The 17,755-nt window shown below is 36.3% G+C and overlaps 3 protein-coding genes across 3 annotated transcripts; 2 read left to right on the top strand and 1 right to left on the bottom strand.

Annotated features, from left to right (window-relative positions):
- The first annotated feature begins 1,035 nt into the window (after positions 1 to 1,035).
- Positions 1,036 to 2,323, top strand: LOC130936999 (probable small nuclear ribonucleoprotein F). Its single transcript, XM_057867050.1, has 5 exons — positions 1,036 to 1,144; positions 1,253 to 1,340; positions 1,441 to 1,478; positions 1,593 to 1,657; positions 1,855 to 2,323. The coding sequence occupies exons 1-5, from the start codon at positions 1,139 to 1,141 to the stop codon at positions 1,922 to 1,924; spliced, it is 267 nt and encodes an 88-aa protein (XP_057723033.1). The 5' UTR covers positions 1,036 to 1,138; the 3' UTR covers positions 1,925 to 2,323.
- A 5,815-nt stretch (positions 2,324 to 8,138) lies between these two features.
- LOC130967804 (NADPH--cytochrome P450 reductase) lies at positions 8,139 to 13,615 on the bottom strand. The gene is made up of 17 exons (XM_057892818.1): positions 13,105 to 13,615; positions 12,747 to 12,823; positions 12,587 to 12,644; positions 12,412 to 12,495; positions 12,260 to 12,296; positions 11,505 to 11,574; positions 11,219 to 11,404; positions 11,050 to 11,142; positions 10,719 to 10,941; positions 10,532 to 10,615; positions 10,294 to 10,445; positions 9,817 to 9,913; positions 9,458 to 9,607; positions 9,284 to 9,361; positions 9,068 to 9,190; positions 8,867 to 8,980; positions 8,139 to 8,682 (listed from the first exon to the last, which is right to left on the bottom strand). Exons 1-17 carry the CDS (start codon positions 13,510 to 13,512, stop codon positions 8,602 to 8,604), a joined length of 2,115 nt encoding a protein of 704 aa, XP_057748801.1. The 5' UTR covers positions 13,513 to 13,615; the 3' UTR covers positions 8,139 to 8,601.
- Positions 13,616 to 15,701: 2,086 nt separating this feature from the next.
- Positions 15,702 to 16,436, top strand: LOC130984811 (uncharacterized). Its single transcript, XM_057907608.1, has one exon. It carries the CDS (start codon positions 15,702 to 15,704, stop codon positions 16,434 to 16,436), a length of 735 nt encoding a protein of 244 aa, XP_057763591.1.
- Positions 16,437 to 17,755: the final 1,319 nt, after the last annotated feature.

The raw sequence follows: 17,755 nt of genomic DNA, 5'->3' as shown, positions 1-17,755 counted from the left end.
GACCCGGACACGCGTCCTCCAACCGACCCGGACACGCGTCCTGTACGGCTCACACACGGCTGCAGGACAGCGTCCTTGGGAATATGGGCCTGTCCCATAAGGGGCCCACTACTGACATATATATAAGGGGAAGATTGGCTCTTCCCCCGAGGTACGTCACATCTTTTCAACCCTTTACTATGTTCGCCTGCACATTACTGACTTGAGCGTCGGAGTGTCTTTGCAGGTGGCACCCCCCCATCATTTCTCCAAGACAAGTGCTCGGCTGCTCGACTACCCGTAAGACAGTGCGACCCAAGTTAAGACGTCCTCACCCTCGCATCTTCCGTCCACCCGATCTGTTCGGAACCCGACCTACGAACAGTCTTATATACCTAACAAGCACATCGATCATTATTTGTACTTATCACAATAATATAAAAAAATTCACTAAATTAAATAATTTTATAAAGTATATAAGAGCTTATTTTTTAGGTTTAATTACTCTGTTAGTTGTCATAATTTCACCAAAATTGTAATTGAGTCTTTATATTTTTTTTTCAGTTGAATTCTTATACTTTTTTAATTTTGTAATTAGGACATTTTTAATATAAAAAATATTAAAATTAACTAAATATTTCTCTAAAAATTAAATATATCGACAATTAAAAATTTAACTAGATCTTTAACTATATATTTTTTAAAAAAAATATTTAACTAATATTAATATTTTTAACATAAAAATAGTCTAATTATAAAATTAAAAGTAATATAGAGATTTAATAAAAAAATATAAAAATATAATTTTAGATTTATTGAAATAATAAGGTTTAACAGCATAATTAAACTTAAACCTGGTTTTTATATACAAGTAGTACTTTTGCAATATGAAAATAGTGAAATAAAAATATTTAAAAGTAATTGCATTTTTTTCTTTTTTAGGTTTCAAGTTGACATTCTTAATGGGCTACAGAAATAGAAGACAATTGCAAAGTTGTCAGGCCCATTAAATATACAAGCCCAAGCCCAGTACAGTTCTCACAAAAATCATAGTATTGTTTACCCCTCTTTTTGGTTCATTAAACCCTAACTTCAGCTGCCGTTGCCACCATCTTCAGCCATTGTTGCCGCGTTTCAGGTTTTGCGATCTCCTCCTCCAATGGCGGTGAGTAACTTCCTCTATCATCCCTTTAATCTTCTTCTCTGTATTGCATTAACGCTAGACCACACTCCTTGAACTCACGCGATCTTTGTTGCACACTGAAATTTGCAGACTATACCAGTGAATCCGAAGCCTTTCTTGAACAATTTGACTGGAAAGCAAGTTATTGTTAAATTGAAGTGGGGAATGGAATACAAAGGTATGCACCTTTTTTTTCTCTTTCAAATTTTTCTACTGTTATCGGAAATACTTTAAAGCATGATTTTAATCATCTAGTGGTTATGTTGTTTTTTTTCCAGGTTATCTTGTTTCAGTTGATTCCTATATGAATTTGCAGGTGCATTTTCTGAATCATTCCCTGTTTTGTTTGCTCTTGTATAGTTTACTCATGTTAGGGTTCTTAGTTCCTAGCTACTGACATTGTTTTTTGTGTGGATGGATTTCTTTGTAGCTTGCCAACACTGAAGAATACATTGAGGGACAATTTACCGGAAACTTGGGAGAAATTTTAATCAGGTATGTGTTCCATCCAGATTTTGTATATGTTGATGCATTTCCTTGTTTTGCTATAGCACATGCATATTAGTTTTATCTGTGATTATGAGTTGTGACTTTGTCATGAAAATGAAATTGCTGTGGCCTGTTTGATTTGTGTTTGACTAAACCTCTTGAATGGAAATAAGTATGTTTTGTTTTATTATTTTTATTTCTAGATGTAACAATGTTCTCTACCTTCGTGGTGTGCCTGAGGATGAGGAAATTGATGATGCTGCAGAAGACTAGAATGATAAAATTATCTCATTGTTATAACATAATTAGAGACCTCTTAAATTCAGGTTGTGTATTTATGTGTAGAGATTTGGATCAATATAGGTTGCCTATGTTCTGCTTGTTTAGACCTCTTGATTTCTACTGTTTTGAATTTGATTTTTCCTAGTTTGAAAAAGTTGAAGTAGTGGTCTGGTGCTGCTATGCTTTCTTCTTGAATGTTGCTGCATAGTTGGATAGTCGTGTTCTCTATTGGAAAGTGAGGTCTTTCTTATAAATGTTCAGGCTTGTATATTGGGTTAAAGTTTTGTGTGATGATAAGTGATAACCCATATTCCATTGACAATTTGGTATATAACCTTGCCGTTAGAGGTTTTGGAAAGATAAATGCTAGAACTGATATTGATTTCTAAATTGACTCTCTTGATTTTATGACAGGTGTTTTATGTTTATCACTATTGGTCGTTACTAATTTCAATTTGTTTTTTTAGCCATCAGATTCTTGCGATGCGGTAATAATTTATTGAAACGCATTCTTCCAAACATACCTCATCATTCTAAGCTAATGAATAAGTTTTGAGAGAAACTTATTTTATTTTGGGATTAATTACGTTTTTACCTGCAATTATCTCTCGTAAGTATGATAATAAATAATTATTTGTACAACATAGCTTAAATCAAGCCGAAGTATTGAGAAAGAAAAATAAATTAATTAATTAAAACAATGAAAATCATGTTCATGGCGTGGTATCTAGTATCTACCAACTACCAAGAAAATAAAAGTGAATGGTTTGGTAAGGATTAAGACTGATCGCAATATCTTATGGGGTGTGCGCCATGCTGGGCCAGTGGCTGTGTCGTTCACATTTCTTTTTTCTTTTTTCATAAAACAACATATTTTGTTTTTTAAACTTAGTGGCCATTTTCTCAAAGTGGTATTGAGGTTCCATAATGCTAGTAGGAATGTTTGGTAGCTTTATAAACCGTAACTTAACAGAATCCTCTAGCAGCTTCTGCGGCTTTCCACGTGATTATTGAACTTTAAGTGTTAATAAGTTTGGTGGAAAAGCTTGGGGGATGATTATTTGAAAGAAAATCATTCTTCTTTGTAGTAATATTAGGGGGGGGGGGGGGGGGGGGGGGACCAAACTTATATGTTATATCGGTTCTACTGTCACACCGGAGGTGTAAAGGATTTATAAAGTCACAACAAAGGAAAAAAATCTTACATTGACAATATGAATGTAATTAAGAAGAGTTATGTTCTGGGTACACTAAAATTAGTCATCAGTATAAAATATATGTTAAAATATAAATATACATTAAAAATAAATTAAATTACATACTAAATGCATTAATGGCTGATTTTAGTTTACAAATAGTATTTTTGAATTAAGAATGATTAGACTTAAGAGTATATTCTTTGTCGGCAATTTAGGCAGTGACCTTAAAGCAGACTGCGCACCGGTTTAGCCATTAAGAGAGTGAAGAAATATTATCCTGCAATTTAATAACTGTTAGTCTGTTAATATTTTGGCAATACATTGTGTAGTTTTTTTTTTTAAGAACTCCGCTAGCCAATTACCAACCAATTTGTAATTAATTAGTAATTATGATTTTTAAAATGTTATTAGTTAGTGATTATTTAAATTTTATTTTTAAAAAATATAAAATTATTAATTATTAATTATAATTATTTAAGATTGACTGATTAAAAGTTATTTATCTATATTTTTTTTTAATTGAGTTCATTATTTACACGTATTGGGTTGAGAAACAGTTGTTATTATTATATAAACACTTTATGGAACTATATTATAAAAATTTGAATATCTGTATTATGATGTATGCATTAATTAATAAGTAAAATTTCGCTTAAAGTCGCAATTCATTTTCGCTTTAATAAATTATTTTGCTAACATTTTACGGCAATTATAAACCAAAGTCAGTGATTTAGGAAAATCGATTTTCTCATTTTTTTCTGTATTATGTTAAGTATAATTTTTATTATTGAATATTTTTTCATATATATATTTTTAATCCTATTTAAAAAATATATAATGAAAAATTATATTTAACAAAAATAATTAAAAAAATTGAGAGAATGCATCTCTCTTGATCAGTTCAAGTTGCGTTACTTTAGGTCCTCTTATCTTACGTCTGAACTTGAATACTTGATGTTTTGTGTCGTGGATTTATAACATCCACTAATAAGGGTTGAAAAACTGATCAAATTATTAAACCAAAGTAAATTATAATTTGGTTGATCACCGAATGCTGCATCGTGGACCTCCTCTCGATTAAAAATTGTAATAATTACAAGTGAAGAATAATGCAACTCCTCAACTCATTATACATGCATGACATATTTCAATTTATTTTTTCATTGATATTTTAATAATTTATTTTATATGTATTAAAATAAATAACACATATATATTAAAATATAATATAATATTAAAAAATATTTAAATAACATATTTATATGGAACTGTATAGTAACTTTATGATTGATTTTTTATGTGTGTATAATATTTTTTTATTTTTTATTATTGAGCCTTCCATTGTTCATATGAATATAGTTAATCAAAAAATAAAGATATTATTTATACACTAAAATCAGTTATTAAAATCAATTATTATATATATATATATTTATTTATTTAATTTATTTATAATATATATTTTATATTAATTAATTTTAGTGTACATATAACAAATACAAAATTAGTTAGGATTTAGTTTCCACCGTTAGTGTATTAAAGCAGAAACACAAGATGCAAAACTTTTGACTTGTGTGAGTAGTGAGTAGAAAAGGGAAGGAGTGTAGAGGCTATAATTTGAAGATAAGGCCACAGCCATTGATGTAGAAACCAGAATATCCCTACTAACAAAAAAAAAATTTCAAACAATCTAAATTTATCTTATTTATTATTTATTTATTGTAATATATTATTTATTTATTGTAATATACATTAAATAAAGTAAAAGTTATTAACTTTTGACAATTTTTAACTAATATGTTTTGTTATCAAACATTTTTAATATACATTTTACCTAACAAGTGTTTTTAAAAAAATTATTTATTGAGAAAATCTTATATAGATAATTGGCAGTCATATCAATTTAATTGGATCAGTTAGTTAAATACGTAGAAGGGGCTATAATAAACTATGACCAAATAAAATATATCTGTGATTACAAATAAAATAAAAATGATAACTTAATGGAATTAAATCTATCTTATATGAATTTTTTTTTTTAAGAAAAAAGCTCAACACAATAAGTTGGAGCATATAAAATAATAAAGAATAATTCGACAACTCTAATTATGACAACTCCTAGTTATCTTTGGCATTGCCATCAACAATCATAAGGTTCACCACCACTCCACTCATCGGAGAACAAGAAGGATTTACTAATAATATCCACCACACGTGAGATTTGATTCATGAAGATTCTATCATTCCGTTCTAGCCAAATTGTCTAGATAACAGCAAAGAAGCCAATCACCCACCTCCTCCTCTCACCTCTTTTTGCTGCAGCATTCGTCCAGCTTTCAAAGTGTTGTTTGAGTGTACCAAGTATGGTCCATTTCCTTCCAAGAGCGAATAGCCAAGCACACCACACCTATCAGAAAATCTCACAACCAGCAAACAAATGAAAAGCAGACTCCACAGACTTACCACATAAGACACATGTATGATCATTTGAGTTAATTACACCTAGTCTACACAGTCTGTCCTTAGTATTCACCTTCCCCACCAACACAAATCAAGAGAATAACTCGATCCTTGGTGGAACGAAACCCTTCCAAATTGCACTTGTGAAGCTATAGCTTGTTATTCCTCCGAGAGAACCGCTTCTTGCAACACCTGCACAAATGAGTTAGTCGAATAAATACCAGATCTATCAAACTTTCAGACCACTCTGTCATCCCTTTCAGATGTTAGCTGAACAGACTGTAAAACCTGATGAAGTTGGTTTACTAGTGCCAACTCCTACTGAAAAAGCTCTCTCCTCCATTGAAATTTCCATATCCACTCTAACCCATTCCAAAACCCGCAATCCCCAATAACAGAATCTTTGAGGTTTGAGACCGAAAAAACCGTTGGAAACAACTCTTTAAGAACACCGTGAGCTAACCAGATATCCTCCCAGAACCGTACTGTTCTGCCATTCCCTACATTCAAATACAAACCCCTGATCATTTTTTCTCTCACATGTGGCTCACATATTTGTAAATGACAAATATCCTTTCAAGGACCCCCTTGTAGGTACAGGCTGACCACACAGCATCTCATTCGAATTCAAGTTATTACAGGAGCATACGACTTTCTTCCATAGGGGACAATCCTCTTTCGAGAACCTCCACCACCACTTAAAGAGCAAAGTTGTATTTCGAATTACTGCGTCTCCAATTCCTAGACCACCTGCCTTTTTTTGGAGCCATCACCACTTCCCATTTTACTAGTGGTATCACATTTCTCCCATTCTCTTTACTCCACAAGAAGCGCCTTTGGAGTGAGATCATCTTTTCCGCTACCGCCTTCGGCATCTTGTATAGGCTAAGATAGTAGATAGGCAAACTATTCAGAACAGACTTAATAAGTACCAGCTTACCCGCTTTGTTTAGGGTCTTTGCTTTTCACAGACTTAACTTGTCTTCCATCTTATCAATCACCGGTTTCCAAGTCTTCACAAGCCTCGGATTTGCTCCAAGAGAAATGCCAAGATATCGGACTGGTAGAGACTCCTCCTTGCATCCCAGCAACTAACACATCTTTCGCGCCAATGCTGATCACTGTTAACCGGAATGAAGCTAAACTTCTCAAAATTGATACTCAACCCCGACATTAGCTCAAAGCAACGTAACAATCGCTTGTAGTTCCTGATAGTCTCTTCCTCAGCAGGACAGAAGAGAATGGTATCATCTGCAAACTGTAAGTGCGACAGCTCAATGTTATTCCTTCCAACCAAAAGTGGATAGATGCGGCCATTCCTCACTGCCTCCCTGATCATCCTATGTAGCACATCAACAACTAGCACAAACAGAAATGGCGATAAAGGGTCTCCTTGTCGTAGTCCTCTTTCCATCTTGAAAGGCTTAGTGGGGACCCATTTATGAGAACCGACATAGACGCAGAGCAGACACACTCCTTAATCCACCCCTCCATATATGGCCGAAGCCCATCTTTTGCAAATAATATCCAGAAAGCTCCATTTGACCTGGTCGTATGCCTTTTGAAAATCAAGTTTAATAATCGCGGCACTCTTCTTCCTAGCCTTCAGCCACTGCACAGTCTCACAGGCTATCAATGCCCTATCATGAATTTTCCTGTCCTTCACAAACGCACTCTATGTCTCTCCTACTAACCCTGGCATGACCTTCCTCATTCTCCGAACCAATACCTTATATAGGACCTTATACACACAACCCACCATACTAATCGACTTGGGGTCTTTTATTTCTTTAGCCCCAACAAACTTCGGCGCCAGCGCCACCCAAGTGATATTCGAATCTCTAGGTAACCTAGAAGACCGAAAAAAATCCAAGACTGCTCTAATAAACTCCTGCCCAACTTCTTCCCAACACTTATTGATGAAATTCATGTTATATCCGTCACTTCCTGGTGCTTTTGTTGACTTGTAATCCCATACTGCCTCTTTTATCTCTTCAACAGATGGCATCAACTCCAGTTCTGTTGCCTCTTTCACATCTATCTGCATTACTAACCCATTCCAAAAGTCTACGTTATGTGACACCTCCTGTTGGTACAAGTCCTTGTAGAAATCTCTTATAACCACCTTAATCCTGGCTTGATTCCTATATGAATTTTAATGCTTCGTCCAATAGTAGATGATATATATTTATATTTACTTAATATATGAGATAAAATTAGAATGCAAAATATTTTTCAATTTAAACGTGTCACAAAATTTAAAAATAGGTTGAACAACCTGAAAATACCGAAACAAAATTTGATTTCACTGAATATGCTTGACATGCAAGAAAGAATTAATCATCCAAATTTACTTTATTTATTCCTGGTATAAATATAATCACACATTAAAATATCGATTTAGCCCTGTTTCTTTTTTGAAAAATGCGGAATGTAGTAAGTTGTGAAGCCTGATTGAATCAACTTTCCCTTGAACTATTTTCGAAGAATATGCTCCACACCTCACTCCTAAAATTAGTTGAGAAGAAAGGAAGCCTTGAATAAACTAAGCACAAATCTAATAGCACCTTGTTTGTATTCCTCAAACAGTGAACTTAGTGACACGGAAAATTGAAATTGATCCAATTACAATACTTTGGCTGTTTTATCTCCAAACAATTTCTTTTTCTCTTATAATTTCATACCATAGAGAGTATTGAATAGGTCTCTGAACCTTTCTTACAGGTTCATTAAAATACAAGAAAAAATAATATGCGTTTTTCAATAGTCTAGGTATAAACAGAATATATAAGTTACATCGAAAAGACCAAAAAAAAAAAGAAAAAGAAAGAAAGAAAAAAGAATACATGAAAAAGAATATAGGAACTGTTGTAGTGATGACAACAGAACCGTAGTTCCCCCATTTGAGGGCACTAATGGAAGGCGTCGCAAATAGGCCCTTCCAACATATTCTACCAATGACTCATATATTATAGTTTATTATTTTTGTTCTTCTACCATTGGAGATCTTCACCATACATCACGCAGATACCTGCCATTCATCTGTAGGTTCTTCACCATGCTTTCAGCCTTGGAACTGTTCATAGAACCCTGAAACACACCCAACTTGATTAGTTTAGCAAATAGGAGAATCGACCATATATTAAGGATATATTGTAAGGTATTTTATTTGGAATTCTATGCCTACAAATCACAAATAACCAATAAAAATTGGCTATGGTCAGCCAATAATAAAAGGCAACAAATTGACAAACTAAATATAATTCATAAATACCTGCTCTTGCAAGATTGTGTGAAGGGTACGGTGTACATCCTTAGCCATGCCCTTGGCATCACCGCACACGTAAATGTAAGCTCCCTGAGATATCATGCTCCAAATATCCGAAGCCTGGAGAAAAAGTTTTTAGTGTTGGTTGAGGGAACACTGAAACGTTTAATTGGTAAGAGAATTTGGAAGCTTGGTAGAAGTGGGTACCTTCTCCATCATTTTATGTTGGACATATTCCTTACTGGGTCCCTCACGTGAAAAGGCAACAATGAGCTCAGAAAGTGCGCCACTATTAACAAAGTGGTTCAATTCGTCCTCATAGATGTAGTCCTATAATAATAATGATAGACAAAGAATTGGTAATCCAATCTATATTGAAGCACTCTTCACTTACAAGCAATTGAATTTGAGGTTGTAACTCACCATTTGTCGGTTCCTGCATCCAAAGAATAAAACGGAGGAGCCAAGTTCAACTCCTTCTTCCTTTAGAGCTAATCTTTCCTGAAGTGCCCAAAAAAGAGTGAGTATAAATAGCTGGTTTAGATGATTGGATAGACAAGATTTATCAGAAGGAATATCAAATCTGTTGGTCCAAACCTGCAAGAAACCCCTGAAAGGAGCCAATCCAGTGCCGGGGCCAATCATGATTACAGGAACCTTATTATCTGCAGGTAGTTTGAAATTAGACTGCCTAACAAAGATAGGAGCCCAACTACAGTCCTGACTTTTCTCCAATGGCACAGAATTCTGGAATCAAACAAGAAGTCATGTTTAGAAATAGAGAAAAGATAGAAAAAGAAAAAAGAGGGGGGATGGACGGGTTTACTATTGTATGGACATCAAAAATAATACTCTAAGCCAATTCTTTTTGAATAACAACTAAACATTGGATATCTTGAAACAGTTAAAGAACCGAACGACCATAATTTCAGAGTAGCAAACAAGCATATAAGTACCTTCATCCAAGTAGAACAGACTCCTTTATGAATCCTTCCAGTGGGCATTTTATCACGTACTAGTGCACATGTAACATGAATTTTTGATGGAGCCATCCTGCAGACAATTTTGACAGGGTGTAAATGCAACACGAATTATTGATTAACAAGACTTACAACAAAGAAAACATGTCACAGCAAAATTTCCTCCATGGCTCATAGTAGAATACAGTAAGTGGTTATTTTCTAACCACCGAGCAGAAGCTCAGACTTAAGACATTGATTAAGTAAAGAATACGTTTAGATGGATTTCATAAGAAATATGTTAGTAAGAATGCGTAATATGTTCATGCACTAATTCTTTATCTTGCATCATGATAGCATACAAGCAAATAACAGAAATTCAGCAAACTCCAAGTTGATTTTCATTCAATAGCCTCAATCCACACAGTCCAACCAGCACAAGCAATAATGCATGAATAGAAAAGACAAACTGACCTTGGAGATGATGAGATAGAATAATATCTTGGTTGCAGGCGAGGAGCAACTGCTGCAAAAAATACACCAAGTGGAGGTTTGGCTGACGGGAATTCAGCCATAACCTCAAGAAGACTCCTCTGACTGGCAATCACCCATTCAGCATATTCATCCTGCAGATAGACCAAAATAGCTTAGAAACTGGAAATGTAAGCATAAAAAGTTAATCTAAATCCACATGGTGGAATAAGATTACAACCTTTCCAGCAGGGGAGGCTAGATGTCTTAGTCGATCAGCTTCAGATGGATCAGAAGCATGGGCAGCCAATGCAAGCAAGGCCGACTGAAATAATATAAGCAATTGTTAATTGGTAGGTCAAAGTATGTAACTTGAGAAGATGGGTTATTGGATTAAACCAATGACGCATTAAGCACATGAGAAGTACCTTTTTAGGGGAACTCAATACATCTGCATATCGGGCTATTGCTGTTCTTAAAGTGCATGGAGGGAACGGTGGTGGCAATGAGCTTCCAATTGGTTTCCCATCTTCACTATCAGTATGGACAGAGAAATAGGTATCTGGTGACAATCCTAGTAACCTTAAGGTCTCTTCTACGGTTTCAGACAAATTCTCACAGTAGACACCAACATGGTCACCGGTTTCATATCTACAAGATAGATAAATAAATAAATAACCCCAATGACAATGGAAGCATCAGACATTAAATACGGAGTGGTATATTTTAACAGTTTTATTTCCAAAGGTAGATACTTACGCAACTCCAGTGCCAGAAATATCAAATTCCAAATGAGTGCAAGAACGATCTGATGCAGGAGTATGAAGCTCCTTTTGCACAGCCACATTTGCCCTACAGGAATAAGCATACATATCAGATTATTGTATGACATAGCCAAGTCGCAATTTAATATTTTAATATAATATACCTGACTGGATGTTGAGCATCCACAATAGCATGACCATTAACATTATGCCACTTCTCAGCAGCTGCATCTAATGGATCATGAATAACAACCCGATACTCCAAAACAGCAGCAGTATAAGGGGTAGATACAGTTGTATCATCCTCATCTCTGAGCAATTGATCCAATACTGGCCACAGATCTTCTTTCCTGCAATAACACCCATTGGTTAGGGGGAAGAAATGACCGACCAATATCTGCATATGAGTCCTGGTTCACTATACTCAAGTCAAGTTGAATATTTCAATACCATGCAGTGAAGTCATCTTCAATGCATTGGTCATCATCTCCAAGTCCCACTGGGACAAGACGCTTTGCACCTTCAATAGCAGAAGACAAGTTAGATCAGACCGGGGGAGATATTCCATCAAGAAAAATAATTGATAAAACCTATACTAAGCATTGCAGTACGAGAACTACATTATCAACAATATTTATTTTAACCCTGTTTAAGACCCTTGGAGACACATTCATCAATAATTGTGCCTAGTTACGTTATGCCACTTCAAAGAATTCTGTAGAATTTAGAATACAACAAGTAACATCCAGCAGAACTTGTGATAAGAATAAGATACAAGTCTTTTCTGGAAACAATCCATATAGAGTACAAAAGATTTGGGATTGAAATCCACGGCTTGTGAAATAAGTGGAAAGAGAGAGAGAGATATGTTAGGATTGTGGGGCCCTATCGATGGATTTTATTATTTTAAGAAACCATGCATCAAACTTTAGTGTGTGATTTGTGAATCTCTCTCTTGACATGTGAGATCATCACGTGGGAACCAGATCAAAAGGATTAGAAAAACGATTCACCCAGAAAGCTAATGTGAGGCTAGAAATAGATCCGCCTTTCGCAGGATGAACTGTTAAGAGTTTCGACCTTCTGCTTTTGCATGTCCATATAAGCTCCACTCAGAAAATTATACTAGTGCAATATTATAGTTACAAATGCGAGTTGGAAACCATGATACTCAAGAAGGATAGAAATGAGGAAGAGGTAGATACCTTGCTCAGTAAGAATATCATCAACCTCCTTTGCAACCTGTGTCAATAGCCATAGTCATGAAAAAAAAATAAGGCAACAGCAACATGCAACTCCAAAATTAGAACTCAAGGCTTAACAAATCCGCAAGAAAGTAACAATGGTGAGGGCAAACCTTGTTGAAATGCTCATACTGCCTGTTTCCAAGGCCAAAGACACCATACTGAAGATCCTGAAGCCATTCTCCTCTCTCACTTCCCTGAAATTACAGCAACACAGCCACATGCACCCAAAATCAAGCTATAAACAATGCAAGCTCTATCTCTCTCTCTCAACGGCAACAAACTTACCTCCGTAAACCATTTATAGAACCTAGCCGCGTTATCAGTTGGCTCACCATCACCATATCTACACATATCCCACCACAGATTCATCAATCACCAAGATCACAAAACACAAGGCAGCAATTTTTTTTTCAAAACTAAGAGAGAGAGAGAGAGAGAAGCTTACGTGGCAACAAAGAAGAGGGCGAACTTTTCCTTTTTGAACTTCTCCTCGTATTCATCGTCATCGGCGGCATAATCATCCTGATTACCATAATCATCATTCTCAAAACGTAAGCATAAAATCCGATAAACTAATGAACTAATAAAAATAAAAAAAGAAAGAAAAAGAAAAAGCAGCTGATAAGTATTCATCTGAATAAATCACCAATTTAGTCCAAAAATATTGAAGATTTTAGCCTCAAAAGAACTAAACAAGCTCGTAGTTCTGAATTGGAGTTTGTTTAGTTATTTGAGGACTAAAGCATCGGCGTTTCTATATCATGAGAGCTAAATTGATAGGTTCCGCTATCTAATTTATTTACCAAATCAAGGACTTTGAAGGTGGCCTTGTCGTATCTAGCTTTGGCCTCTTCGGCAATGGCCTTGGCGAATCCTTCGGCGGTACCGGTCTGTGTGCCGAAGAAGATGCTGACCTTCTTCTTGCCGTCGTCGACCTCAGGCTCGGGCTCCCTCTCGATGACGCGCTTGGGAAGCTCAACAGGCTTGGGCTTGTGTGAGCTGGATCTTCGCCATACAAGAGCGATGACGCAGCCTATGAGAATCGCGACGGAGGTGGTGAGCACCATGACGAACTGGCGGTTTTCGAGTATTATGGCGGCAACATCGCCGGCGGCCTCGGAGGAGACGTTGGAAGGGTCGAGCTTGCCTCTGATTATGGCGGACATGAGATCGAAGGGCGAAATCTTGATGGAGGTGGATGAGTCTTCCATTGTGTGATTGGGAGGGTTTTGGTGGGTGGTGGAAGAAGTAGTTGGGAGTTGTGTGTGGGAGAAAGAGAGAGGCGTGGTAGGAGGGAATGTTAGAGAATAGAGAAAGAGAGAGGGGGTTATGTCATGTTATATTCTCATTTTTTCTGAATTTCGGAGGGAAAACTAACTAAAATTATTTCCTTGTTTAATTACATTTACTGAACCAACGCCTACCAACCCAGACCGGTCAAATCCACCTAACCCCTCCCACCACTCCTTAACCATGGTTAATTACTTTTTATAAAAATTCAGCGTAGTTAACTTATTAACTTCTGAGTTTTTACCCTTTTTTATTTTTTCTTTAAATAAAATTTAAAAAATAAATAAATCAAAACTAGTTATTATTAATTACTATTTATTTTATCAATTTTTTTTCTTTAAAATGGTTCACTTAAACTAGTATTTATTATTAATAGTAGTGATTAATATTTTCTGATGCACAAACTCTAAAAAAGGTTGAAGTGTTGAACTTATGACTACAAAATTTTGCTTTTATATTTTCTTTTAATTAATTAATGTCTTTAATTTTCTAGAAAAAATTAATTTATTTGGGAAAGGAAGATTAGACTATTAAATGAAACTAAATATTCAGAGAACATATGTACATGTTTTTAAAACATGTGCTTAAGATATAGAATTTTCTTATAGTAGCAGAATTAAAATTAAATTAAGAGGGTAATTGTTACTTCAACTGTTTTCATCAAAATGATGCTAGCTGTTACGTCAATCTATATTTATTTATAAAAAAATGAGATACATTCATGGTTTAAGATGCATTATTTGAAAAATGAAAATATAATATACTAAATGGACGATATGATCTTCCCTTGCGTCATTCCATATAAAAAATTGGAAATAAACGAATTAATATTAAACAATTTCCCATGTGACTTGCATTTTTGTGTGGTGGGGTTCTTTCATTTCAATTTTCACCCTTCGTTTCTGGATTTGATTTACAACTTTAATTTGCTTCGTTGGAATGGCAACACGTGCGTATCCAACGCTAAAATCCACATAAAATAATACGAGAAAGTCTTTTTCTTTTTATTTTGTTGTTATTCATTTGACCAAAAGTTTTCTTTACAAAAATGCTATTTACCAATAAAATCAGTTATTTATATATTTATATATAAAATTATATAATTTAATTTATTTTTAATATATATTTATATTTTAATATATATTTTATATTAATAATTAATTTTTATAACAGATTTTAGTAATTAATTTTAATATAGATATAATATAATAATTTTCTTTATTGGCAATAATGACGTTAACACCGATGGATCATGGATGCCGAAATGAAATATTAATCCTTATTTATGTTATATGCTGTGAATTTAAATTAAAGTCATGATGATTTTATGTATAATGTAAGTCTTAATCTAAGATTGTCAAAACTCACAAATAGCACTTTTATATTACGGGTTCAATGAGCTAACTTTCATGTTCAACTTTTCTTATAATTACGGGTTTCTCTTGCATAAGATTTTATTTGTTAAAAAATATTTTTTTTATATTAAAATTAATTATTAATATATTTATATAAATATATGTATAATTTATTTTATTTTTAATATATATTTATGTTTTAATATGTATTTTATACTTAATACGTCATCCTTATCTTCGGCCGCCCGAAAAGCTCGGCACGTGAATAGATAAGATCGTCCTTACATCAGCTGGCCGATAAGCTCGGCACGAAAACAGGCAGGAACGGCCTCACCCATTTGAAAATTAGAAACGTGCTCAGCAAACCTAATCACCAAAACAGAATATCATACCTAACCTACAAACTAGGACCTATCCACAGTAAACGGTCAAACAACTCCTATAAAGCTGAGCTAATATCCTCAGCTAAGTCTCAGGTTCTATTCTCGGTTTTCATATTCATTAACTACTTTCACTCACTATCACTAACTTGAGCGTCGGAGTATCTTTTGCAGGTATTCCTGCCGCGGTGTTTGGTCCTGGCCGACGTACAGCTCTTCCACTCTGCTGTCAGCTTGCTCGGAAGTGCTCAAGCTCGGCCACCCCAGTAATCGAACGAATCATTTGGCGCCCACCGTGGGGCCGAATACATCTAACTCCACTTTTTCCTTCGTTTAGTCTTCTACTCTATTTTGCAGGATTCCCAATCGTCGAACATGGCTGACAAGGAAAGTCCACAACTAACACAGGAGGAGCTCCTGGCCCGAATCGCCGAGTTTCAGGCAGAAGTACGAAGGATAGCCGAGCTATCAACGCAGAATAATGGAGAAAGCTCCAAAGGCTCGGCCCAAGGCACCACATATCCCTTAAACATCATCCCGCCGAAGGAGAATCTTACCCTCGACAACCCCTTCTCCGAGGAGATCACAAATTACCAGATGCCAAAGAACTTTACGCTACCCACCGCACTTGAACCGTATAAGGGGTTCGGAGATCCCCGAGCCCACGTGAAGATGTTCCAATCAATGATGTTCTTCAACGGTCCTAACAATGAACCCACCCTCTGCCGAGCATTCCCCACTTACCTCGATGTTGCTGCATTACTCTGGTTTTCTAAACTTTCTGTAGGTTCAATTTCCTCCTTCGAAGATCTAGCCAGGTCATTTATTGATTATTTTGCTGCGTCAAGGATATATGTGCACGGATCAGATTATCTCGGGACCATCAAACAAGGTCAGCACAAGAGCTTGAAGGACTACATGACCAGGTTCGCGGACGCCATTATGGAGATCCAATACCTGGACCCGGCCGTCCACCTGCATGCCCTCAAGGCTGGCTTCAGGCCCGGCAAATTTCGGGAGACCATTGCTATAACAAAACCAAAGACGCTAGAAGAGTTCCGGGAAAGGGCAGCAGGTCAAATGGAGATCGAAGAACTCCGCGAGGCCTAAAAATCGGACAAACAACCACATCTGAGAGATGAAGAAAGAGCTTTCAGATCACCAGGCAACAGAGATACTAAGAAGCCTTCCAAGCTCACACCGAAATACAACACATATACCAGATTTAATACCAAGAGAGAAAATATCATCAGAGAAATTCTCAACGCCAAAATCATAAAGCCACCAGCTCGAGCAGGGAACTACCAGGATCAAAGGTTCGTGGATAGGACAAAGCATTGTGCCTTCCACCAGAAGTTTGGCCACACCACAGACGACTGCATTGTCGCAAAGGACCTCCTAGAAAGGCTGGCGCGCTAAGGGCTTTTGGACAAATATGTCGAGAGTCGGAAGGCCAGAAGAGGAAACTCGGACAGGGAGGAGAGCAAACAAGCAGTGGCGGACAATAATAAAAAAGAGCGGACAACTCCTGATCCGCCAAGAGGAATCATTAGCCACATATCGGGAGGGTTCGCAGGCGGAGGTGAAACAAGCTCGGCCAGAAAGCGAAGCTACGGGACGATGCTAGCAATCGAGGGAACCATACAACCAAAGAAGGACAAGGACCCAGACGTCACAATATCCTTCAACCAAGCAGACTTCAGATCGGCAAGCCCTAACCTCGATGACCCCGTGGTAATTTCCATCAAGGTCGGAGAACCGTTGGTAAGAAAAATATTGCTGGACCCAGGTAGTAGTGCCGATGTTTTATTTTATTCTACCTTTAAAAAGATGAAATTATCAGAAAAACTGATACAGCCCTCCTTGGGAGAGCTAATTGGGTTCTCCGGAGAGAGAGTCCCCATCATGAGACATATATGGCTAAAGACCACAATGGGAGAAATCCCTATGTCAAAGTCCATTGATATTCAATACCTAATAGTAGACTGTTATAGCCCTTATAATATTATAATTGGGAGACCCGCCTTGAATATATTCAGAGCGGTGGTGTCCACATTACACCTGTGTGTCAAGTTTCCAATGCAGGAAAACAAGATAGCTACAGTGTACGCCGACCATCAAGAAGCTCGGCAGTGCTACAATGCCTGCCTAAAGCAAGCCCATACATGGGAGACAGCTCGGTCCCAGGTCCAAGCCATACATAGCTCGGCTTACGACACAACGCTAGCCGATCTGGACCCGAGAGAAGACCTCAAAGAAAGACCTCGGCCAATGGACAACCTCCACCAATTAACGCTAACAGCAGATGAAAAGCAATACACATACATCGGAGAAGCATTGGAAGGGAATGAACGAACAAGACTTATACACATATTACGCCAGAACGCCGACCTATTCGTATGGACATCAGACGACATGCCGGGAATAAG

Source organism: Arachis stenosperma, chromosome 1 (genome assembly GCF_014773155.1).
Source record: "Arachis stenosperma cultivar V10309 chromosome 1, arast.V10309.gnm1.PFL2, whole genome shotgun sequence".
Taxonomy (NCBI): Eukaryota; Viridiplantae; Streptophyta; class Magnoliopsida; order Fabales; family Fabaceae; genus Arachis; species Arachis stenosperma.
The sequence above is the reverse complement of the archived record's forward strand: the minus strand, read 5'-3'. Positions and strand labels throughout refer to the sequence as shown.